This window comes from Lampris incognitus, chromosome 16 (genome assembly GCF_029633865.1).
Source record: "Lampris incognitus isolate fLamInc1 chromosome 16, fLamInc1.hap2, whole genome shotgun sequence".
In the NCBI taxonomy this organism is placed as follows: domain Eukaryota; kingdom Metazoa; phylum Chordata; class Actinopteri; order Lampriformes; family Lampridae; genus Lampris; species Lampris incognitus.
The window spans coordinates 11,059,311-11,078,318 of NC_079226.1; the positions used below are offsets into that span (position 1 = coordinate 11,059,311).

The 19,008-nt window shown below is 44.4% G+C and overlaps 1 protein-coding gene across 2 annotated transcripts; it reads left to right on the plus strand.

Moving 5' to 3' along the window:
* Positions 1-9,284, plus strand: LOC130126317 (visinin-like protein 1). Of its 2 annotated transcripts, XM_056295778.1 has the most exons (3): positions 1-162; positions 1,927-2,142; positions 9,087-9,284. In XM_056295778.1, exons 1-3 carry the CDS (start codon positions 1-3, stop codon positions 9,282-9,284), a joined length of 576 nt encoding a protein of 191 aa, XP_056151753.1. The 2 variants fall into 2 exon arrangements, with proteins under 2 accessions (XP_056151753.1, XP_056151754.1); XM_056295779.1 differs by lacking the exon at positions 1,927-2,142.
* The last annotated feature ends 9,724 nt before the right edge of the window (positions 9,285-19,008 follow it).

Below are 19,008 nucleotides of genomic sequence, written 5' to 3' on the forward strand. Positions count from 1 at the left end.
ATGGGAAAACAGAACAGCAAGCTGACTCCCGAGGTGATGGAGGACCTGGTGAAGAACACAGAGTTTAATGAACACGAGCTCAAACAGTGGTACAAAGGCTTCCTGAAGGACTGTCCTAGCGGCAGACTCAACCTGGACGAGTTCCAGCAGCTCTACGTCAAGGTGGGTTCACCTCCGTCTGCCTCTACTCACCTGCTATGGCTTGAAGGGTTTCGTGTCAAACCACCTACACGAGGCCAGTAATCCAAATACGCGGTGTCTGGAGAACACTTTTTACCAAATGTGGTCAGTCTTTCTACATCCCTACAGGTATCAAGTAAGTAGATGCGATGTCATGTTTGGTTCAGTTTGGTTCCTACAAGACGTACAAACAGGACGCCTCCACAATACAAAGCATTCCCACTCTGTTGACTAAATCCTATTTCAGGACTTTTCCAGGACACTTTCCATGAGTTTTGTTTGGACGTAGTCGTTGCTGACAATCAGGAACACTTTGTCATTTCAACCGAAACCTTGTTTCCCCCAGCCCACAGCAGTGCAACACAAAGACATAAACACATATCCAAAAACTACAAGAACACTAACTAACACATATCTAAACTAACACATATATCCAAAAAAATCACTGTCCAAGAGAACAAACGCCAGCCAGGATGACTATCGGAACTGCCGGTCTGCATGGGCTAGCAGTTAGCTTAGCCTGCCCCGCTTCTGGGTGCTTCCTCTTCGGGCGTAGCTCCAGGCAGGGGCCGTGGTCCTTGGGCCCACCTGATGCAGCAGACCAGGCTCCCCCAGCCGATCCAACACCAGCTCTCCCAGCCAGACACCCTCGACACACCTCCCGACACTCCACACGACGACACCGAAAATACCACAGTCAACGCCAGGCGAGGCCGCTGCCAGACCGCCCTCAGTGTTATCCGAACTTCTGGTCTGCATGGGCTAGCTTAGCCTGCCCCGCTTCTGCGTCCTGTCAGTCCACCCTCGGTGTTACGTCCTCAGTCGCAGCTCCAGGCAGGGCCGTGGTCCCTGGGCCCACAAGACGCGGCAAACCAAGTCCTCCCAGCTGATCCAGCGCCAGCTCTACCAGCCATCAAACGAAGACAAAACTTAAACGCAGACGAGGACAAAGACACTGCATGGATGGCACTGGGTGAGGCCGCCCAAACGTGAATTCGCGCCGCCATTCGCGCCGCCATCTTCCCACACCGGTACTGGGTGAGGCTGCTGCAAACGTGAATCCGCGCCGGCATCTTCCCACACCAGAAGCAGACAAGAAGGTCATATTATTCAGTATCAGTGGAAGTCTCAACAGTCTCTAGATGGACTGTGTGACTGAACACACTGACGTCACATCTCAACACACTTAAAAATATTCAATCTTAGAGCTTCAAATCACACTAAATATACACCTTCTCAGCAGGTAAAAATTAGATTTTATAACCTAACTTTCCACAACCCTGGTGATATGTCCACGGACATTTGATAAATATTATCAGTTTCCAGGTGTTTTCTATGACTAGAAAGTAGTCTGTATGCTTTTAGATTTTGCAGGATGCATGGGAACCCTGAATACAATGCAACATATTCCCCAGAACAGCGGGTCAGATTCTACAAACACAATATTGAAAAATCCCTCTTGGGGGAAAAGATCAGAAAGAGCTGTTTGTTATGTGACCTGACTACAAATACAAAATCAGATTGGTTTTTTCTTCTTCATACAGTGGGGCAGCAACAGGGGTGACCAGGTATTTACCCCCCCCCCTCAAGATCTGCCCTTGTTAAGCATCTGTTACTACTCACCCATTGATGTATTCTGAGACAATGTTTTACTGTAGTAACCTGCAGGTTACTACAGTAAATCATCTTATTTTCAAATCCTCATTGAGTTGTAGAGAGTAACGCAAATGTACCTGTGATTGGCAGTTCTTCCCTTACGGCGACGCGTCGAAATTTGCACAGCACGCCTTCAGGACCTTTGACAAGAATGGTGACGGGACCATTGATTTCCGAGAGTTCATCTGCGCTCTGTCCATCACGTCCCGTGGAAGCTTTGAGCAGAAACTCAACTGGGCATTCAATATGTATGACCTGGACGGTGATGGCAAAATAACCCGGGTGGAGATGCTGGAGATAATTGAGGTAAGAGATTATGAAATAAAGGTCCTCATTTATAAAGTATGTGTGTCTGTGGGGGGGGGGGTCGTCTATCACCATGACTCCATAAGCAATACACCAATAAATATCACAAAGGGAATCAGTGGTATAAATTAGGGCTGGGCAGTAATCCCAATATTATCGTTTATCGTCTTTGAATGCAGGGCCAGCTCTAGCCTATTTGTTGTTCTGGGCAAAGTTGTGTGAGCTGCCCCCCTCCCCAATCCAGCCAACACACAAATTACACGAGAAATCGTGCAGTTTGTAAAAACAAGCATGTAAGACATTTAACAATGACTTTCTAACATAGTCATTGTAATTTACAAGACGTCACAAATGGAGAAATTAATAATATGGAATTACAATGATAATGGGCATCCAGGTTGCGTAGCGGTCTCTTCCATTGCCTACCAACACGGGGATCACTGGTTCAAATCCCCGCGTTTCCTCCGGCTTGGTCGGGCATCCCTACCTACAGACACAATTGGCCGTGTCTGTGGGTGGGAAGCCAGATGTGGGTATGTGTCCTGGTCGCTGCACTAGCGCCTCCTCTGGTTGTTCGAGGCACCTGTTTAGGGGGGAGGGGGAACTAGGGGGAATAGCGTGACTCCCCCCCACCCCACCCCACGTGCTACGTTCCCCTGGTGAAACTCCTCATTATCAGGTGAAAAGAAGCTCGGCTGTTCGACTCCACATGTATCAGAGGAGGCATGTGGTAGTCTGCAGCCCTCCTCAGATCAGCAGAGGGGGTGGAGCAGTGACCTGGACAACTTGGAAGAGTGGGGTAATTGGCCAAAATTAGACTGGGAAGAAAAAGGGGGAGAAAATAATAACGATAATAATAAGATAAAATAAATTTAAACACTGTGTTAATATGTAGAAATGTAAACTTTTTTGTGGTCAGAAGAGTGGGCCAAAACAATTCACAACACTGGACTGCACTGTATTCAGGCTATATACCTAGCTTACCTGTTAACAGAATACATTACTAATGCACAAAAAAACCTGAAGTTATCAAACATAAATAAAGTATAAATAATGTAAAACTTAACATGAAGATATTGCTCACAAACACAACCCAAATTCTCACCCCCCCCTTCAGTATGTACACCAGTCTGTATTAAAATGTTTATCGAAAGAGCATGATAATACAACACCCCTCACCACAATGTTCTTTAAAACTTGACTCTTCTGGACTTTTTCAAAAAGACCCCTTGATTGATGCTCAAGATGGCAAGCGCGGAGAGACGTGCCTGAGACATAGTAGATCTAAGGTAGGTCTTCATCAACTTGAGTTTCGAGAAGCCCCTCTCTGTAGCTGCCACTGCATGGTGGCAGGGATTCTCAGGGCTACCCACATGTTTGGATAAACCTCCTTCAGTTTTCTCTCCTGATGGAAGAACAACAGCTCCAAGGTGGCCATGTTGGTCTTGGGCCAATCTGCAAAATTCTGCATCTCTGGAGCCAGTTCGCTGTCGACCAAGTCAGACTTCCCGCCATAGCTCAGAGTTTTGCTGAGTACTTCACATTGCTTCAGAATGTCTTCATTGCACAGGTTGGGGAAGTGGACAAGCAACCCAAACTTGTTCTCGACTTCACCTAAAGTGCTAAATCGCTCCTGCAGTGATGCAATAGAGGGTTCCACCACTGTGTTGAAAAATAACACTTGAAGCTTTTTCAGTGCAATGCTGAAAGGCTCACCTGGTGACTCATAAGAGAACTGCCTCTTGGTTGACCTGACCTTCTCCTGCTGTAGGACACCTTCCACATTTGTCTCCTGACAAATCTCTATGGCAGAAAATTGGACAGAGACAAACCCAGAGAGTTTCTGTAATTGACCAGGTAGGCTTCTGGTTTTTTTTTTTTTAGGAGATCAACAGCCACATCCAACTGCATGGACTACGATTGCATTAATTTACTAACATGTTGGATGTTGCAGAGGATATCACACCATATACCACAGTGCAAATTGAAAAACAGAATGATCCAACTTCCTCAGCAAGAGATTGTGCCTCAGTTTTTATGGCTGGGTTTGAGGCTTTCTCTCTCACCACCAGAGCAACATCCCTTACTTGAAGAGCCTGACATCTTACTGCTTCTACGCTGTTGATCCGGCTCCCCCACCTTGTTTCTGACCAGGATTTTAGTGTAATAGTGACATGTTTTGTCAGGATGGCCCATCTCTGAGTGGAGGATGAGAAGAGTGTAAACAGCTTTTGTAAATACCCAAAGTAAATTGTGACCTCTGGGGAGCTTTTTTTTCCAGCATCAGCCATCACCCGATTTAGAGTGTGTGCACCACATGGCACAAATAAGGCCCTTGGGTTAACTTCTAAAAGCCTGGCTTGGACACCTTTTCTTTTCCCCTTCATATTTGCTCCATTATCATGAGCCTGCCTTCTGCAGTCTTCAAAGGGGACGTTAAGCTCCTTTAGCCTCTTCAACATGAGAGATGACAGGGCTTTGCCTTTGCACTCCTCTGCTTTGAGGAACCCCAAAAAAATATTCTTTGATTTGGGGTTTGTATTTCATGGAAACAATTCTTGCAATGACTGACAGCTACTCTGTGTGGCTGACATTAGGGGTACAGTCAAGAATAATTGAAAAAATATGTGGATTGTTTGATTTCTGAAACAATTCTCCACAAAAGCTTCTTGCTGATGCATTCTATGAAATTAATTTTGAATATTTTCCCCCAAATATGAAGTATGGGTGGCTCCTCTTTGCATCGTCTCCACATGGTCTTTTAGGATTGAGTCAAACTGGGCCATGAGCTCAACTTCTTTAAGAAAATTCCCATTGTTTGGTTGGTAAAGGGCCTCTGTTGTTCCCCTCAGAGCGATTTTTCTTTCTACCAGAGGCTGAATTATGGCCACCAACCTTTTCAGGACCTCAAGCCATCTTTTCCTCTCAGCTTCCATCAGTGCCATATCTACTTTATTTATTTTCCAATCTAATTTCCAGATCCTTCCATGATGCCATGTACATTGAATGCTCAGGACTGTTCTCATGGCTCGTCGGTATCTGACTACATTGTTTCCCGTCATTGACACCTTCATCCACAAGTTTGTAATCTTTCTTTGAAAACAGTTTGCAGCAGAAACAGTAAAGACTTTTGTGTAGTGTAAATGAGCCAGCTTCTCATGATTTCCCCCCCCCCCCATTTGCTAACTTTCCTTGAAAGAAGAGGTGGTAACAACTCCTGCTATCCTCCCTTTTTGGAAATATAAAATCAGCCTTTATCTGATTTGGCCCTTGAATGACCAAGTCAGTCCTTATTTTATCTGACAAGGCTGGTGAGTCTATGGGATCTGGTGGAGGTGGCTTGATGCTAATCTAGTATATGGCGTATACTAACACAAAACGGTACATATACGGTAAGAGAGTAACATAAAACGGCAAGTATACTTGCCGTATATTTACCCTTTTATGTTACTTATAAAGCATACTGCTTTTATTGTCTTTTTTGATCAATAAAAAAAATCTTTTAAATATATTGTTGCGGCTCCTTACATTTTGGTGGGTGCTTCTACATTTTTGCTGGTGCTCCTAACTTTTTGAAGTTGGGAGCAGCAGCACTACCGAGTAAAACAAAATAATTTTGAGCCCTGTTACTGCACTGGCATGTCACATGTGTGTTTATTGCTCTGGAACAAATACATGAGTAGTGTGCAACTGAATTAACTCACCTGTTACAGGCTGTGGCTGGTAGGAGGAGGAGGTGGATGGAGTGATGGTTGACACTTGATTATCATCTTTTGCAGTACGATGTTTGTCCAGATATTTTAAAAGTGACTCTGTGGGGGAGTTATAGTAATTAAACCTAATGTTACTTCATACCTAATAAGTAGGCTACTGTGCCTAATTGATAAAAAGTAAACAGGTTTCATAGACCAAGATGTATTGGTCAACACACAGCCCTATCATTTTCCATTGACAATGCCCCATAAAACATTTAAACAAGTAAAACAACTACTGATGCCGGAGAAAGAGTGTACAACAGCTCAGTTCAGCTTTATTGTTCCACCAGGGACAAAAAAAGATTTAAATACATTTAAATGCTTATAAGCATTTCAATTTTTATGTTGTATTTTGCTTTAATTCCGTAAAGATACGTTTTTTTAAATATTCTTTATTAAATATTTTTGTAGTATCAAACAAAAAAACACATTTATGAAGCAAGCAAATCCATTAATAAATCAACCCAACCATAACAGCCATAGAAAGAAAAAGAAAAAGGTAAAAAAGAAGAGAAGAGAAGAAGAACAGGGAAAAAAAGGAGGGGAGGGGGGCATTAATCAGGAGAGAGAGAGATTAAAGAGAGTTAAAAAAACACCAAAAAGGGTTGCCATCTGCCATAGAAGTTACCAGAGTTACCTCTCAACACACTCTCCTCGCTTATCAGCACAATTCCGTCTCTATCTTTCATCACCCTAACCTGCTGCCCATCCTTCCCAGCTCAGTCCCTCTCTCTAGCCAATTGGTATAAGTCCTTTTCTCATACACCATATGCCTTTTCTTTTGTTTTCACCACCTCTCTCTTTACTTTACATCACATCGCCTCTTTACTTTACGCCACATCACTTTGTTGTTTGCACATTTCATTTCGGAGCTCGTACCTTTTTTTTCTCTTTCATTTCACTGCACTCGGGACTTGTACTTGTGTGTATGTGACAAATAAAACTCTTGAATCTTGTACTCCTGTCTACTTTCTTCTCTCTATCCCACTTATTCTTTGCCAACCTCTTTCTCTGTATACTTGCCTGTACTTCCACATTCCACCACCAAGTCTCCTTGTCTTCTTTCTTCTGTCCAGATGACACACCAAGTAGCTGTCTCCCTCACTATTTCTGCAGTTGTTGCCCAGTCATCTGGCAACTCTTCACTACCACCCACTGCCTCTCTTAACTCCTCCCTGAACTCCACACAACAGTCTTCCTTCTTCAACTTCCACTATTTGATCTTCGGCTCTGCCTTCCACTCGCTCTAGTCATCCTACCAACCACCATCCGATGCTGCCTAGCTACTATGTTCTCCCCTGTCACCACCTTGCAGTCTCCAATCCCTTTCAGATCACGCCTCCTACCTAAGATATAGTTCCTGTGTGCACTTTCCTCCACTCTTATACATCACCCTGTTTTCCTCCCTCCTCCTGAAATATGTATTCACCACAGTCATTGCCATCCTTTTTGCAAAATCCACCACCATCTGTCCTTCCACATTCCTCTCCTTGACACCATACCTGCCCATCGCCTCATCACGACCTCTGTTCCCTTCACCAACATCCCCATTGACGTCAACTCCAGTCACCACTCTGTCCTCTTTGGGTACACTCTCTACCACTTCATCCAACTCACTCCAGAATTCCCCTTTCTCTTCCATGTCATACCCAACTTGCGGGGCATTTACATTGATAACATTCATCATCACACCTTCGATTTCCAGCTTCAGCTTTCCATCACTCTGTCCGACACTCTCTTCACCTCCAACACACTCTTGACATACCATGGTAGAAGAGTTTGAACCCACCTCTGATGCTCCTGGCCTTACTCCCCTTCCACCTGGTCTCTTTCACACACAGTATATCTACCTTTCTTCTCTCTATCATATCAGCCAAGTCTCTCCCTTTACCAGTCATAGTGCCAACATTTGAAGTTCCGCTTCTCACCTCCACACCCCTACCCACCCTCCTCTCCTGCAGTCTCTGGACATGCCTTTCCCCTCTCCTTGCCGTTCACCCAGCTGTAGCATAGTTTTCACTGGCACCCGCTGGCCAACAGTACCGGTGGCGGTCGTTGGTAACGTGGGCCTTAACCGATCCGGTATGGAAATCTTATTTATGATCCGTATATTTGATTTGGCAAAGGTTTTAACGCCGGATGCCCTTCCTGACGCAACCCTCCCCATTTATCCAGGCTTGCGACCGGCACTAAGAATGCACTGGCTTGTGCATCCTCAGTGGCTGGGTTTAATGATAACAAGAATCTATGGCCTAAAATTTCTCACAGAATGAGGTGTGAAATATGTGAGGGAGTATTATTTGAAAATTAGTTTTGGTTTAATATTATACTTTTCATTACCAAACAGTTCAAAGTCATGAATCTCAGTTGTATTCTTAAACATGATATTGTTGTATATGAAAACAGTTATCATTATATATCATGTGATGTGAAATTTCATTTGAGTATCACAATATTATTTTCCATATCGCTCAGCACTAGTTTAAATGTGAAGACATGTCTTAGTGCCAAAGGTGTAATAGTGTATTGACACTCTACAGTTTATACTGACAATTGACACAAATGTACATTTACAGAAATGTACAGTAAGTCTTAATAAGTAAGTAATCCTCTCAAAGAAGCTGCTAAACAATAATGACATGCATATAGTATTTGTAGCAGTGGGTGACACCAGTGACTTATAAAACTCACAACCCTGGCTATGCAAATGCTAGGTAACCCTAACCCTAAAATATTTAAACTGCTGATGTAGTGAAAATGTGACTAAAGCCCCTTGAGAAACTCTCCTCCTGGTTGTCAATATAATTAAACCATTTCAGAAAACCAACCAGCTTCTGGTAATAAATGACATCATCAAATACTTTAATTTGATTGGACGGTCAATGAATTGTCGTCAGTCTACTAGTTGGTCTGTTTTTGAACAGTTGCCTAGCAACATCACGCTAGTTAGCTAGCTATCCATGAAGAGTCTTGCGAGGTCAACCTCCTGAGCACTGGCGGTGTTCAGAGAAGGAGCACTAACACAGTTATAACAAATCAAATGATACTTCTGAAGATGAAAATAAAATGACACTCCTGACATTAATATTGCACAATAAAATCTGTCTAACTGAACAGTAATCACTGGACTAAAATTCACCTCTTATCCATGGCTAACATGTCTCCATATCTTCTCATCTGTGTTCAAAGGCCATTTACAAGATGGTGGGCACGGTGATCATGATGAAGATGAATGAGGATGGCCTGACACCGGAGCAGAGGGTGGACCGGATCTTCAGCAAGATGGACAAGAACAACGACGACCAGATCTCGCTGGAGGAGTTCAAGGAGGCGGCGAAGAGCGACCCCTCCATTGTGCTCCTCTTGCAGTGCGACATGCAGAAGTGAACTCTGCTCACCTGTAAAACCACACACACACACACACACGCACGCACACACACACACACAAAATGCTTGGACTACTTTTCAATGGACTCGCTTCTTGTGGTTGTATGCATGAGAATGTCAAATGCTGAATAATTTTGAATATAGCTATATGATATCATACGTTTATATTTCAAAACAAAAAAAAAAAACAACACCTGCCGATGTGAGTTGTGCACAGTGACCCTATACGTTCTCATTCAACGTTATAGCTTGTAAATCGGTGGAGCACCGCGCTCACTTTATCCTCCTGCCGTATTGTAGGACTCCCCTGCTGGCCACCGCTGCAGCCGCTGTATGCTTTTCCATAACACAGAAACATAACTCCTATGGTACTTTCTTCCTGTGGTAACTGTAACCGTCTCTACTGTCCGGACTCCTTCGAACCCTCGGAGAACAGAGAGGACTGCTCCGTCCGTTCCACACGTTTTCACGGGAAACAGAAAAGGAAGAGTTGTTTCTCTGCATGCATGCTATTACGTGTCCAAAAATATATATATAAATATACATATATATGTATATTTAAATATATGTATATATATAAATCTCCTAAGTTTTTTCCCCCCTGCATACTGAAATGGGTATCAAGGAGAAATTTGTTTAGTATTGCTGCATGGGATGTACAGTATGTGTCTCAAACAGGTCATTCTCTGTAGCCGAGGTTGGGAGCATGACTCATGTGTACGTGTGCAACTGTTCTTAATTTTATCTGATTTGTTTTATTATTATTTTTTAAACACAGATGTTTGGGTTGTGGTTTGCGGGCTGATCTACTAAAGGACGAGCCTTCACGTGAACGTTCAAGATGAAGTTTCAGTTTTACTGACTTCTGGGGGTAGAAACGCATTAAAAACACTCACCCCCCCCCCATCCTTTAGCATGCGAATGCATACAGAAAAAGGATGAAATTAACCATCCACATTATTATTACTATAGACACTGTCCACACAGGTATGCCAGACGCATTAATAATCTCCCTTAATTACAATGAACTGGTTGAATTTTTATTTTAGACTCCCTCTATGATTTGAACTCATGTAGTACATATCAATATGTTTACAGAAATGAGAAGCACTATAAAACAAAAATGAAGGAAAAAAACGAATACAATCTTGGCTTTCGGCCCTTGGGAGTTTGTTCTCTGGGAGCCCCGATGAGAGCGGCTCTGATTTCCAACGCAGCAAAAAAAAAAGGGAAAAGCCACTCATATGTTTACTGGACGCAGAGCATTCCTACCAACTACACCTTTGTTTTGTAAAGGAGAAAACTTTTTAATCGAAAGGCCTCACCCTCTGATCTGCTCAGCTGTCAGCCTCCATTAATAATGCAGCTCCTCCAGAGACAGAGATGGTTTGGTGCAAAAAGTTCTGAGAGAGCCTTTTCAGTTTCAGACGGCAGGCGGGTTATGTATGCTGAAGCTATCGTCGAAGCGCCTCTTTTATTTTCATTTCAACCAGTTTTTGCCCCCTCCCCCCCCAGCCCCCCCATTTCTAGGCCATGCAAGCATGGACTGGCCCTGTGTGCTTGTCGTGCATCTTAACGGTGGTGGAAGAGCTGCAGAAGCATCGCAGTGTTCTGCACACAGCGTTTCCGAGACCAAAACCCACATAGTTTCCACGTCTTCATTATTTATACCGTCCGATTCGAGTAGTCTTTGTCTAGTAAATGTTTATAATATGAAAAAATCTAAATTCAAGTGACTGTATTTCTCTGGTTCTTTTTCTATACATGTGGCATGTGTTGCACCCCAAATTTACTTCTGTGGTGATTAAAATGAATAAAGACATCGATGGGCTTTTACAAAAGACTTGGTGTGCTGAGTGCAGTTAATGTAGAGACTCAGAAATGACGTGAAGGACTTTCCAAGTTAACACATTCCTATGTTAAGGTGGTGGTGGAGGGGGGGGGGTGACCTGGCCTTTTCAAAAGATTCCGGAATCAGGAACATTGTCGTTTCATTCCATGCACCTGCGCACATGAAATGAAACGACGTCATTCCCACAGCAGTGCAACACAAAGACACAAACGCATCCAAACTACAAGAACACATATACCCAAAAAACTACCCAAAAAAACTACAAAAATTAAAAAAAAAACTACAAAAACACACATCAGACTTCCGGTGACGTCAGACTGTAGAAGACGAGTTCTCTCCCGTGAGTTAACTTGAAAATAGTACTTTTCCATAACCCCAGACAATCAAAAATACATGTGTACACAATCTGTTATACAGAGTACATACCGAGATAATGTCGAAATCGGCGAAGTCATCTAAGAGGGGGGGAGAGTCGTCGAAGTTTCGACCACACCGTGTGATAGCCCAAGCATGGCTAGCATAGTGTAAACTACTAATAAGACCCGTTCTGACCCTTTAGCCGAGCGGTTAGCGATGTCGCCTTGTGGTGCGGTACACTCGTATCGAATCCCGCACCGGGCAAGAAAATAACCGGTTACTTTGGTGGCAGCGGTGGGATCCGGAAGTGTGCAGATCCTCAGAAGTCTCTTCGGAGCGCGGGAAGAACAAAGCGCGATGGCGCGCTTCCGGGGAGGGTGACGACTGTAAACTACTAATAAGACACGTTAGCCCCTAGCTAATGGGTCTGACCCTTTAGCCGAGCGGTTAGCGATGTCGCCTTGTGGTGCAGTACACGCCGTATTGAATCCCGCACCGGGCAAGAAAATAACCGGTTATAGTATTCTTTGGGCCGACGCTGCAGGTCACGATTTTAGCATACGAGGCCCGGTTTTTTGTTTTGTTTTCGGAGATCGACCCACATCGTAGCGACGGCTAGCTTGGGAATTTAGCAGCTAAGAAATGGCGGCGGCTTCGCTGGCCATACTCCACAACAAAGACGCAACCACAGGAACTGCCGCGGCCGGGAAGCGAACCCGTATCGCCCGCACCGCAGGAGACATCGCTAACCGATGATGTCCTTCTGCGCAGCGGACTGAAAGTATTGTATGCATCGCCTCAACTGGCAAAGAGAAATGTCTCCGAATTGACGGTCTTTCGTGCGCTCAAATGGCCTTTGTGATGGCATGGTCCAACTATTCAGACTGTGCGAATTGTTTTTAGCTGTGCCATCTCCCACTGCGTCGGTAGAAAGGACGTTTTCGGCATTAAAAAGGATCAAGACCTACCAACGCAATGTTGTCGGGCAGCGGCGTCTGACTGGCCTGGCCAAGATGGCGACTGAAAGAAGAATGCTGCACAGGATGCGGCCTCATGTTTGTTTATTATGTGGTACTGCTGTCTGTGATCAGTGTGCGTGTGCGTGTGCGTGAGGAGTGCTGTAAAGTTTTGAAATAATAACTCAAATACCATGAAGCTGCATTTTGGGATCTTTAGTGAAACATTTGTATAACGCCAACGGTACATCCGCTGGTGCATCTGCTAGCCATGGCATACTCTTGCTCTCCTACTTCTGGGCTTAACACTTAACTTAGAGCGCCCCCCTAGAGCGCCCCCTTGTGACCAGAATAAAGATTAAAACGAACGCCGGAAACATTACTAAACATGTTACAAAGCATGGATATTACAGGTGCGAGCGTGTCATTTGCTGTGGTGGGAGGGGGGGGGGCTGTAGCGGGAAGAAGCCCTAAGAGCTGTCAACTCATCCTCCAGCTGCTCCAGGCTTAGCCTTATACAGTCCAAGGTACTTCATAGACTCCTTTATAGCAAGGCTAAACTTTACCGATTTTACCAGATAAACTAGATGATAGATGTAATAGATGCACACAAGCCCCCTGTGCTCTGACCCACATGTTCTGGTCGTGCCCCAAATTGAGTCGATTCTGGCAATCTTTTTTTTTTTGATGCGCTCTGAGAAATTTTAAAAATTGAAATCCCTCCCTCCCCTCATGTACCTATTTTTGGTAGACCTCCAGACAAAATCACTACAACAACCATCCAAACCAATGTAATCATGTTCACCTCCTTGATCGCATGTAGGAAAATTCTCCTTTTATGGAAGTCCACCCTGCCACTGTCATTTAAATCCTGGCTGCTTGATATTCTGTCTCTCCTAAAACTGGAGAAAATTAAATTCATACTGAGGGTTCCTCCATAGATTTTACTCTCACTGGAGACCATTGATCAATTATGTTGACCGGCTTCCCCCTGGTAGGGTGTCGCAGTAATGGTATGCCTTATGTCTGCCTGCATCGGGCGTGGGTTTTGCTGCCCGTCTGCCACACGGCCCCCATATAAGATCCCTGTATACGAAGGGGTATACAAAGGCTGTGTGTGTGCAGTAGTACGCATGTTGTCTTCCTGAGCTTCGGATCTTCAATAGTCCAGCATAACGGCCTGAATGTCAGCAACTACCAACTCCTCTTTTCTAGTTTTTGTTTATATGTCTTGTGTTATTATGATTTTTAATTTTTGTTTGCTCACGTCGCTGTGTATGTGAGTGCTTGATTTGATTTCATGCTTCACTCGCTGTTTCAATCCCATCAAGGAGGACTGTGGGGTGGGAATCATCTAGTTGCCTCACAGGGGCCTGGTTCGAGGGAAAGCGGGTTTGAAATTGTAAAATACAAAAATACCTATTCTTTTGTGGTTGTACTTTGGCGTTACATCCTTGTCCTCATAAAATATTGTAATATATATATATATATATATATATTGCTGTCCAAGAGAGCGAACGCTAGGATGACTGTCGGAACTGCCGGTCTGCATGGGCTAGCAGTTAGCTTAGCCTGCCCCCGTCCTTTCAGACTGCCCTCTGTGTTTCCTTCGCGGGGGCAGCTCTGGTCAGGGCCGTGGTCCCTGGGCCCACAGGACACAGCAGACCAGGCTGCCGCAGCCAATCCATCACCAGCTCTCCCTTCGACACACCTCCCCACACTCAACACGACGACCCCAAAAGCCCAGTTAACACTAGGCAAGGCCAAATTCACAGTGTCCAAATGAAAAGTATATAGCTTTAGACGGTCTATACCCGTTTATTAACGTGAATGTAATAGTTAACAATATCTACCTGGTGAATTTATGAGCTGAATCCGCATTGCTGTTTTTTGGCAATTGTAAAATCTTGCACATGGGTGCTGTGGAGTCCAGTAAATGTACATTGTAGTATGACCAAACTATGTGACCATTTCCTATCCATTTAACATTTAATTTAATCAAAAAGCCCAGTGTACTGTACGAAATAACACCATACACGACAAACGCAATCATACCTGCCTACCTCAAGGCATATTTTGAGAATTAAGAGGGAAAAAAGTTGACAATGTAGATTTTAGACTTGATGGCTGAATGTCTTTGATTAGATTTATTTTTTTTGGAGATATTAATCTCTGTGGGGAAATTCTTTCTCTGCATTTAACCCATCCTAGCTGTGTAGCTAGGGGAAGTGGGCAGCCGCCTCGTAGCACCCGTAGACCAACTCCAGTTCGTCCTGCCATGCCTCGGTCAAGGGCACAGACAGGAGTATAAACCCTAACATGCATGTCTTTTTGATGGTGTGGTGTGGAAAACCGGAGCACCCAGAGGAAACCCACCGCAGACACGGGGAGAACATGCAAACTCCACACACAGGACGACCTGGGATGACCCCCAAGGTCGGACGACCCCGGGGTTCGAACCCAGGACCTTCTCGCTGTGAGGCGACGGTGCTAACCACCGGGCCACCGTGCCACCCGTTTTGTGTGCTAGAGGCTAGGTTGCTGTAACTAGAGGGATAATTCTCGTTATATTAATTTATCATTTTGATTTGTACCGCTGCTGTTGACAGACAAGAGACTGAAAACAAACTCCAACTCAACTCAAACATTTATTTGAACGTGAAAACTGAGTCACGGTTGTCGGATTAAGTGTCACCCGGCAGTTTAACAGGACAGTTTAACGGCAGTGTAACAGCAGCTGCCGCGCTGGGAGGCGAGTCCGGGCCACAGGAACACCATCAGCGGGATTTAACGATGAAACAAAGTGAGTTCACCTCTGAACACACTCTGTTTGGAGGCAATCTTCTTAAAGCTTTACAGACAGAATTGAAAGGGAAACTCCCTGATTATCCCTGTCTATGTACAACAGGGATAGCACATGAAAAACACCTGCAGTCGTTCCTTATCATTTCTGTATCTCTGGCCCGGCAGTGAAGCTTATTTATTTTTCTCACACCCCTCAAATGAATCATCATGACATCAGTCAGCAGACAGAAAATCTACAGCAGAGTTTATCTTGGGTTTCTGTTTCTGTACGTGTTGGAAAAAAAAATACTGAAACGTGGCGCTGATGTGTCCGTGACAACCGATATGACAGTAGAACAGTGTTCCCAGTGTGATGTATTGTGTAATACGTTAGACTGTCTGTGGTAGCTTTGGTCCCAGGATCCATTTTCACAAGGGTGGGAGCTGTTTACCGCCGAGCCGACAGCACACCAGCCGCAATGGCTGCCGCACCTGGTTTGTAGTCGCAGAACATCAGAGTTAACAGGTGTGTTTCTCTCTGCCTCCTACATCCACTATATCACACCACTGTTCTACTGGAATACTGACCGTCTGTCCAACACAACCACCACATCATCTCCACCTCTCCGATGGACAAACAGTGAAAAATAGTAGCTTTTATGTTTACCATGCTCATGCATCTGTGTTACAGGCTGTTATTGCTGTGTGGCCTTGGTATTTGACCTATCTGTTTCTTATTTGCTGGGGAAATTATTGTGCTCTATTATATTTGGTTGTGTTGTATCAGGGGTGATATTTGTTTTCACGTTTATCTCTGAGGAACAGATCTGCCGGTACAGAGTAAACACTGATCAGCCAAAACAATAAAACCACCTGCCTAATATTGTGTAAGTCCCCTTCGTGCCGCCAAAACAGCTCTGGCCCGTTGAGGCATGGACTCCACAAGACCTCTGAAGGTGTCCTCTGGTATCTGGCACCAAGACGTTAGCCGCAGATTCTTTAAGTCCTCTAAGTTGTGAGGCGGGGCCTCCATGGATAAGACTTGTTTTTCCAGCACATCCCACAGATGCTCAGTCGGATTGAGAACTGGGGAATTCGGAGGCCAAGGAAACACCTCGAACTCTTTGTCATGTTGCTCAAACCATTCCTTAACAATTTTTGCAGCATGGCAGGGTGCATTATCCTGCAGAAACAGGCCACTGCCATCATTGAATACTGTTGCCATGAAGGGGTCTACCTAGTCTGCAACAATGTTTAAGTAGGTGGTACATGTCGAAGTAACATCCACATGAATGCCGGGAGCACAAGGTTTCCCAGCAGAACATTGTCCAGAGCATCATACCGCCTCCACCGGCTTGCCTTCTTCCCAAATGATGCACATGTACCTGGCCATCCACATATAAAAGGAAATGCGATTCATCAGACCAGGCCACCTTCTTCCAAGCTCCATGGTCCAGCTCTGATGTTCACGTGCCCATTGTAGGCACCTTCGGTGGTGGACAGGGGTCATCATGAGCACTCTGACTGGTCTGCAGCTGTGCAGCCCCATACACAGCAAGCTGTGCACTGTGTATTCTGACACCTGTCTATCATAGCCAGCATTAACTTTTTCAGCAATTTGAGCCACAGTAGCTCTTCTATAGGATTGGACCAGACGGGCTACCCTTTGCTCCCCATGCGCATCAATGAGCCTTGGGAGCCCGTGACCATGGCCGGGCATAAGGGAGGGAAAATGGGAAAACTGTCTGGGGCCCAGATGCTAGTGGGGCCCATGGAGACCAGCAATAATCATGTTTATCCTAAATATAAGCAATGATAATGGCAATACTTGCCATTAAGTATGAACTAGCTAAACAGACGGCCTTTAAAGACATCATACAGGACTTTGCATCCAGTAAGAGAAGGACGATGGCTGTATAAAAGGTCTAAAGACAGGATGTTGTGTTGACCTTGGTGTGTTTAAGTGAGTCAGAGTTCTATTGTGTGTGTGTGTGTGTGTGTGTCAAAAATATATAATATATGATATGATGAAAATATGATATGATAAAATATGATGGTTTTATTGTAAGTTCTCTCTAAGACAAACTACCCAACACAAAATGTGACCTTTGCTGAGCGTGGCGGTATACAGATGTGTACCATAAACCAACACATACTGATCAGTACTTAAGGTTTGACTCTCATCATCCACTGGAGCACAAACTAGGAGTCATCAGGACGCTGTACCACCGAGCTGACAAGGTCCCTTATGAAACTTTGTGTAGTTTGAGATCCTTGGGCAGAGGTCTTCTGTCTCTTCCTGAGTCCAAGCTGATAACTACAGGGGGCATGGCCTTTGCCATCAGGGCCCCGAAGCTCTGGAACGACGTGCCTGAGGAGATAAGACTGTCCGAGTCAGTGTTTTCTTTTAAGTCTGTTCTTAAAACGTGCTTTCGTAAGAAATCATATACTGATTTTACCTGATTTTATTGGTTTTAATTTTGTGTTTTGTTCCCTTTATGTTTTATATTGTGTTGATTTTTATGGCTTTTAGTTCTCTTGTATTTTAAATGTGTTCTGTTTTTAGTGTAAAACACTTTGTAACTGTGTTTTAAAAGGTGCCTTTATAAATAAAGTTTATTATTATTATTATTATTATCATCATTATTATTGCAGACGACATGATCATAGCAGCAGCTACGAAGGAGGAGCATGACCACGTTCTACAGCAGGTGATGGACAGAGTGACCAGGCTGAATGTGACGTTCGATGCTGACCAAATACAGTACATTTTGAGTGAAGCGGCATACATGGGGGACATCATCAGTGCAGATGGGGTCAGAGCAGATGACCCCGAGGTGACAGCGATCACACAGATGTCCCCTCCAGAGGACATAACGGGTCTACGGAGGCTGCTGAGCATGACACGATGCCTAGCCCAGTACAGCCCAGACGGGGCCACACTCACTGCACCACTGAGAAGGCTGCTCAGAAGGACATCATATGGCGAATGCACCCAGATTACCAAGTAGTGCTAGACAGACCGAAAGCAGTGATCTCCAGTGCACCGCTGCTCAAGTTTTTAAATCCACAGGAGATTTCATTTACTTCTGTACATGAAATGAAACGAAATATCGTTTCCCCCCAGCCCGCAGCAGTGCAGCACAAAGACAAAAGCACATATCCAAAAACTACCAGAACTTCAAGAACACGCACATCCAAACTAACAAATATATCTAAACAAAAATAAATAAAAAAAATGAGCACTAAGAATAATAAATTGTGTACGCCGAAGACGTTCCTCTCAGCCTCTATTTCTTCAATTACGTGTCGAAGTCGAGTCAATTTTATTCGTATGGCCCGATATCACAAATTACAAATTTTGCCTCAGTGAGCTTTACAGCAACACAACATCCTGTCCTTAGGCCCTCTCATCAGATAAGGAAGCGTTTATCAAGTGAACTATCTCCAGATTGGCTTATTTGTTCATAGTTCCTTAAAAAGGACCCTTCCCCCCTTTTTTTTCATGACATATTTGCATCCAGTTATCAATTTCATACTTACTCCACACACAGTCCTTCTCTCCTTAGACGCCTTCTTCTCGTCTTATGAGAGCTAAGCCAGATCACGTGTACGTTTTTAGTCTGCTAATGATAGTGTTTGTGTATACTTGCATGTATCATGAATGAGCGTTCTTGACGTGTGTGTGTATGTGTGTGTGTCTTGCGACTATGACTGATTCATCGTACTTGTGTAACATGGGTGTTTATGGGATGCACTGTTGTCGGCTGCTGTG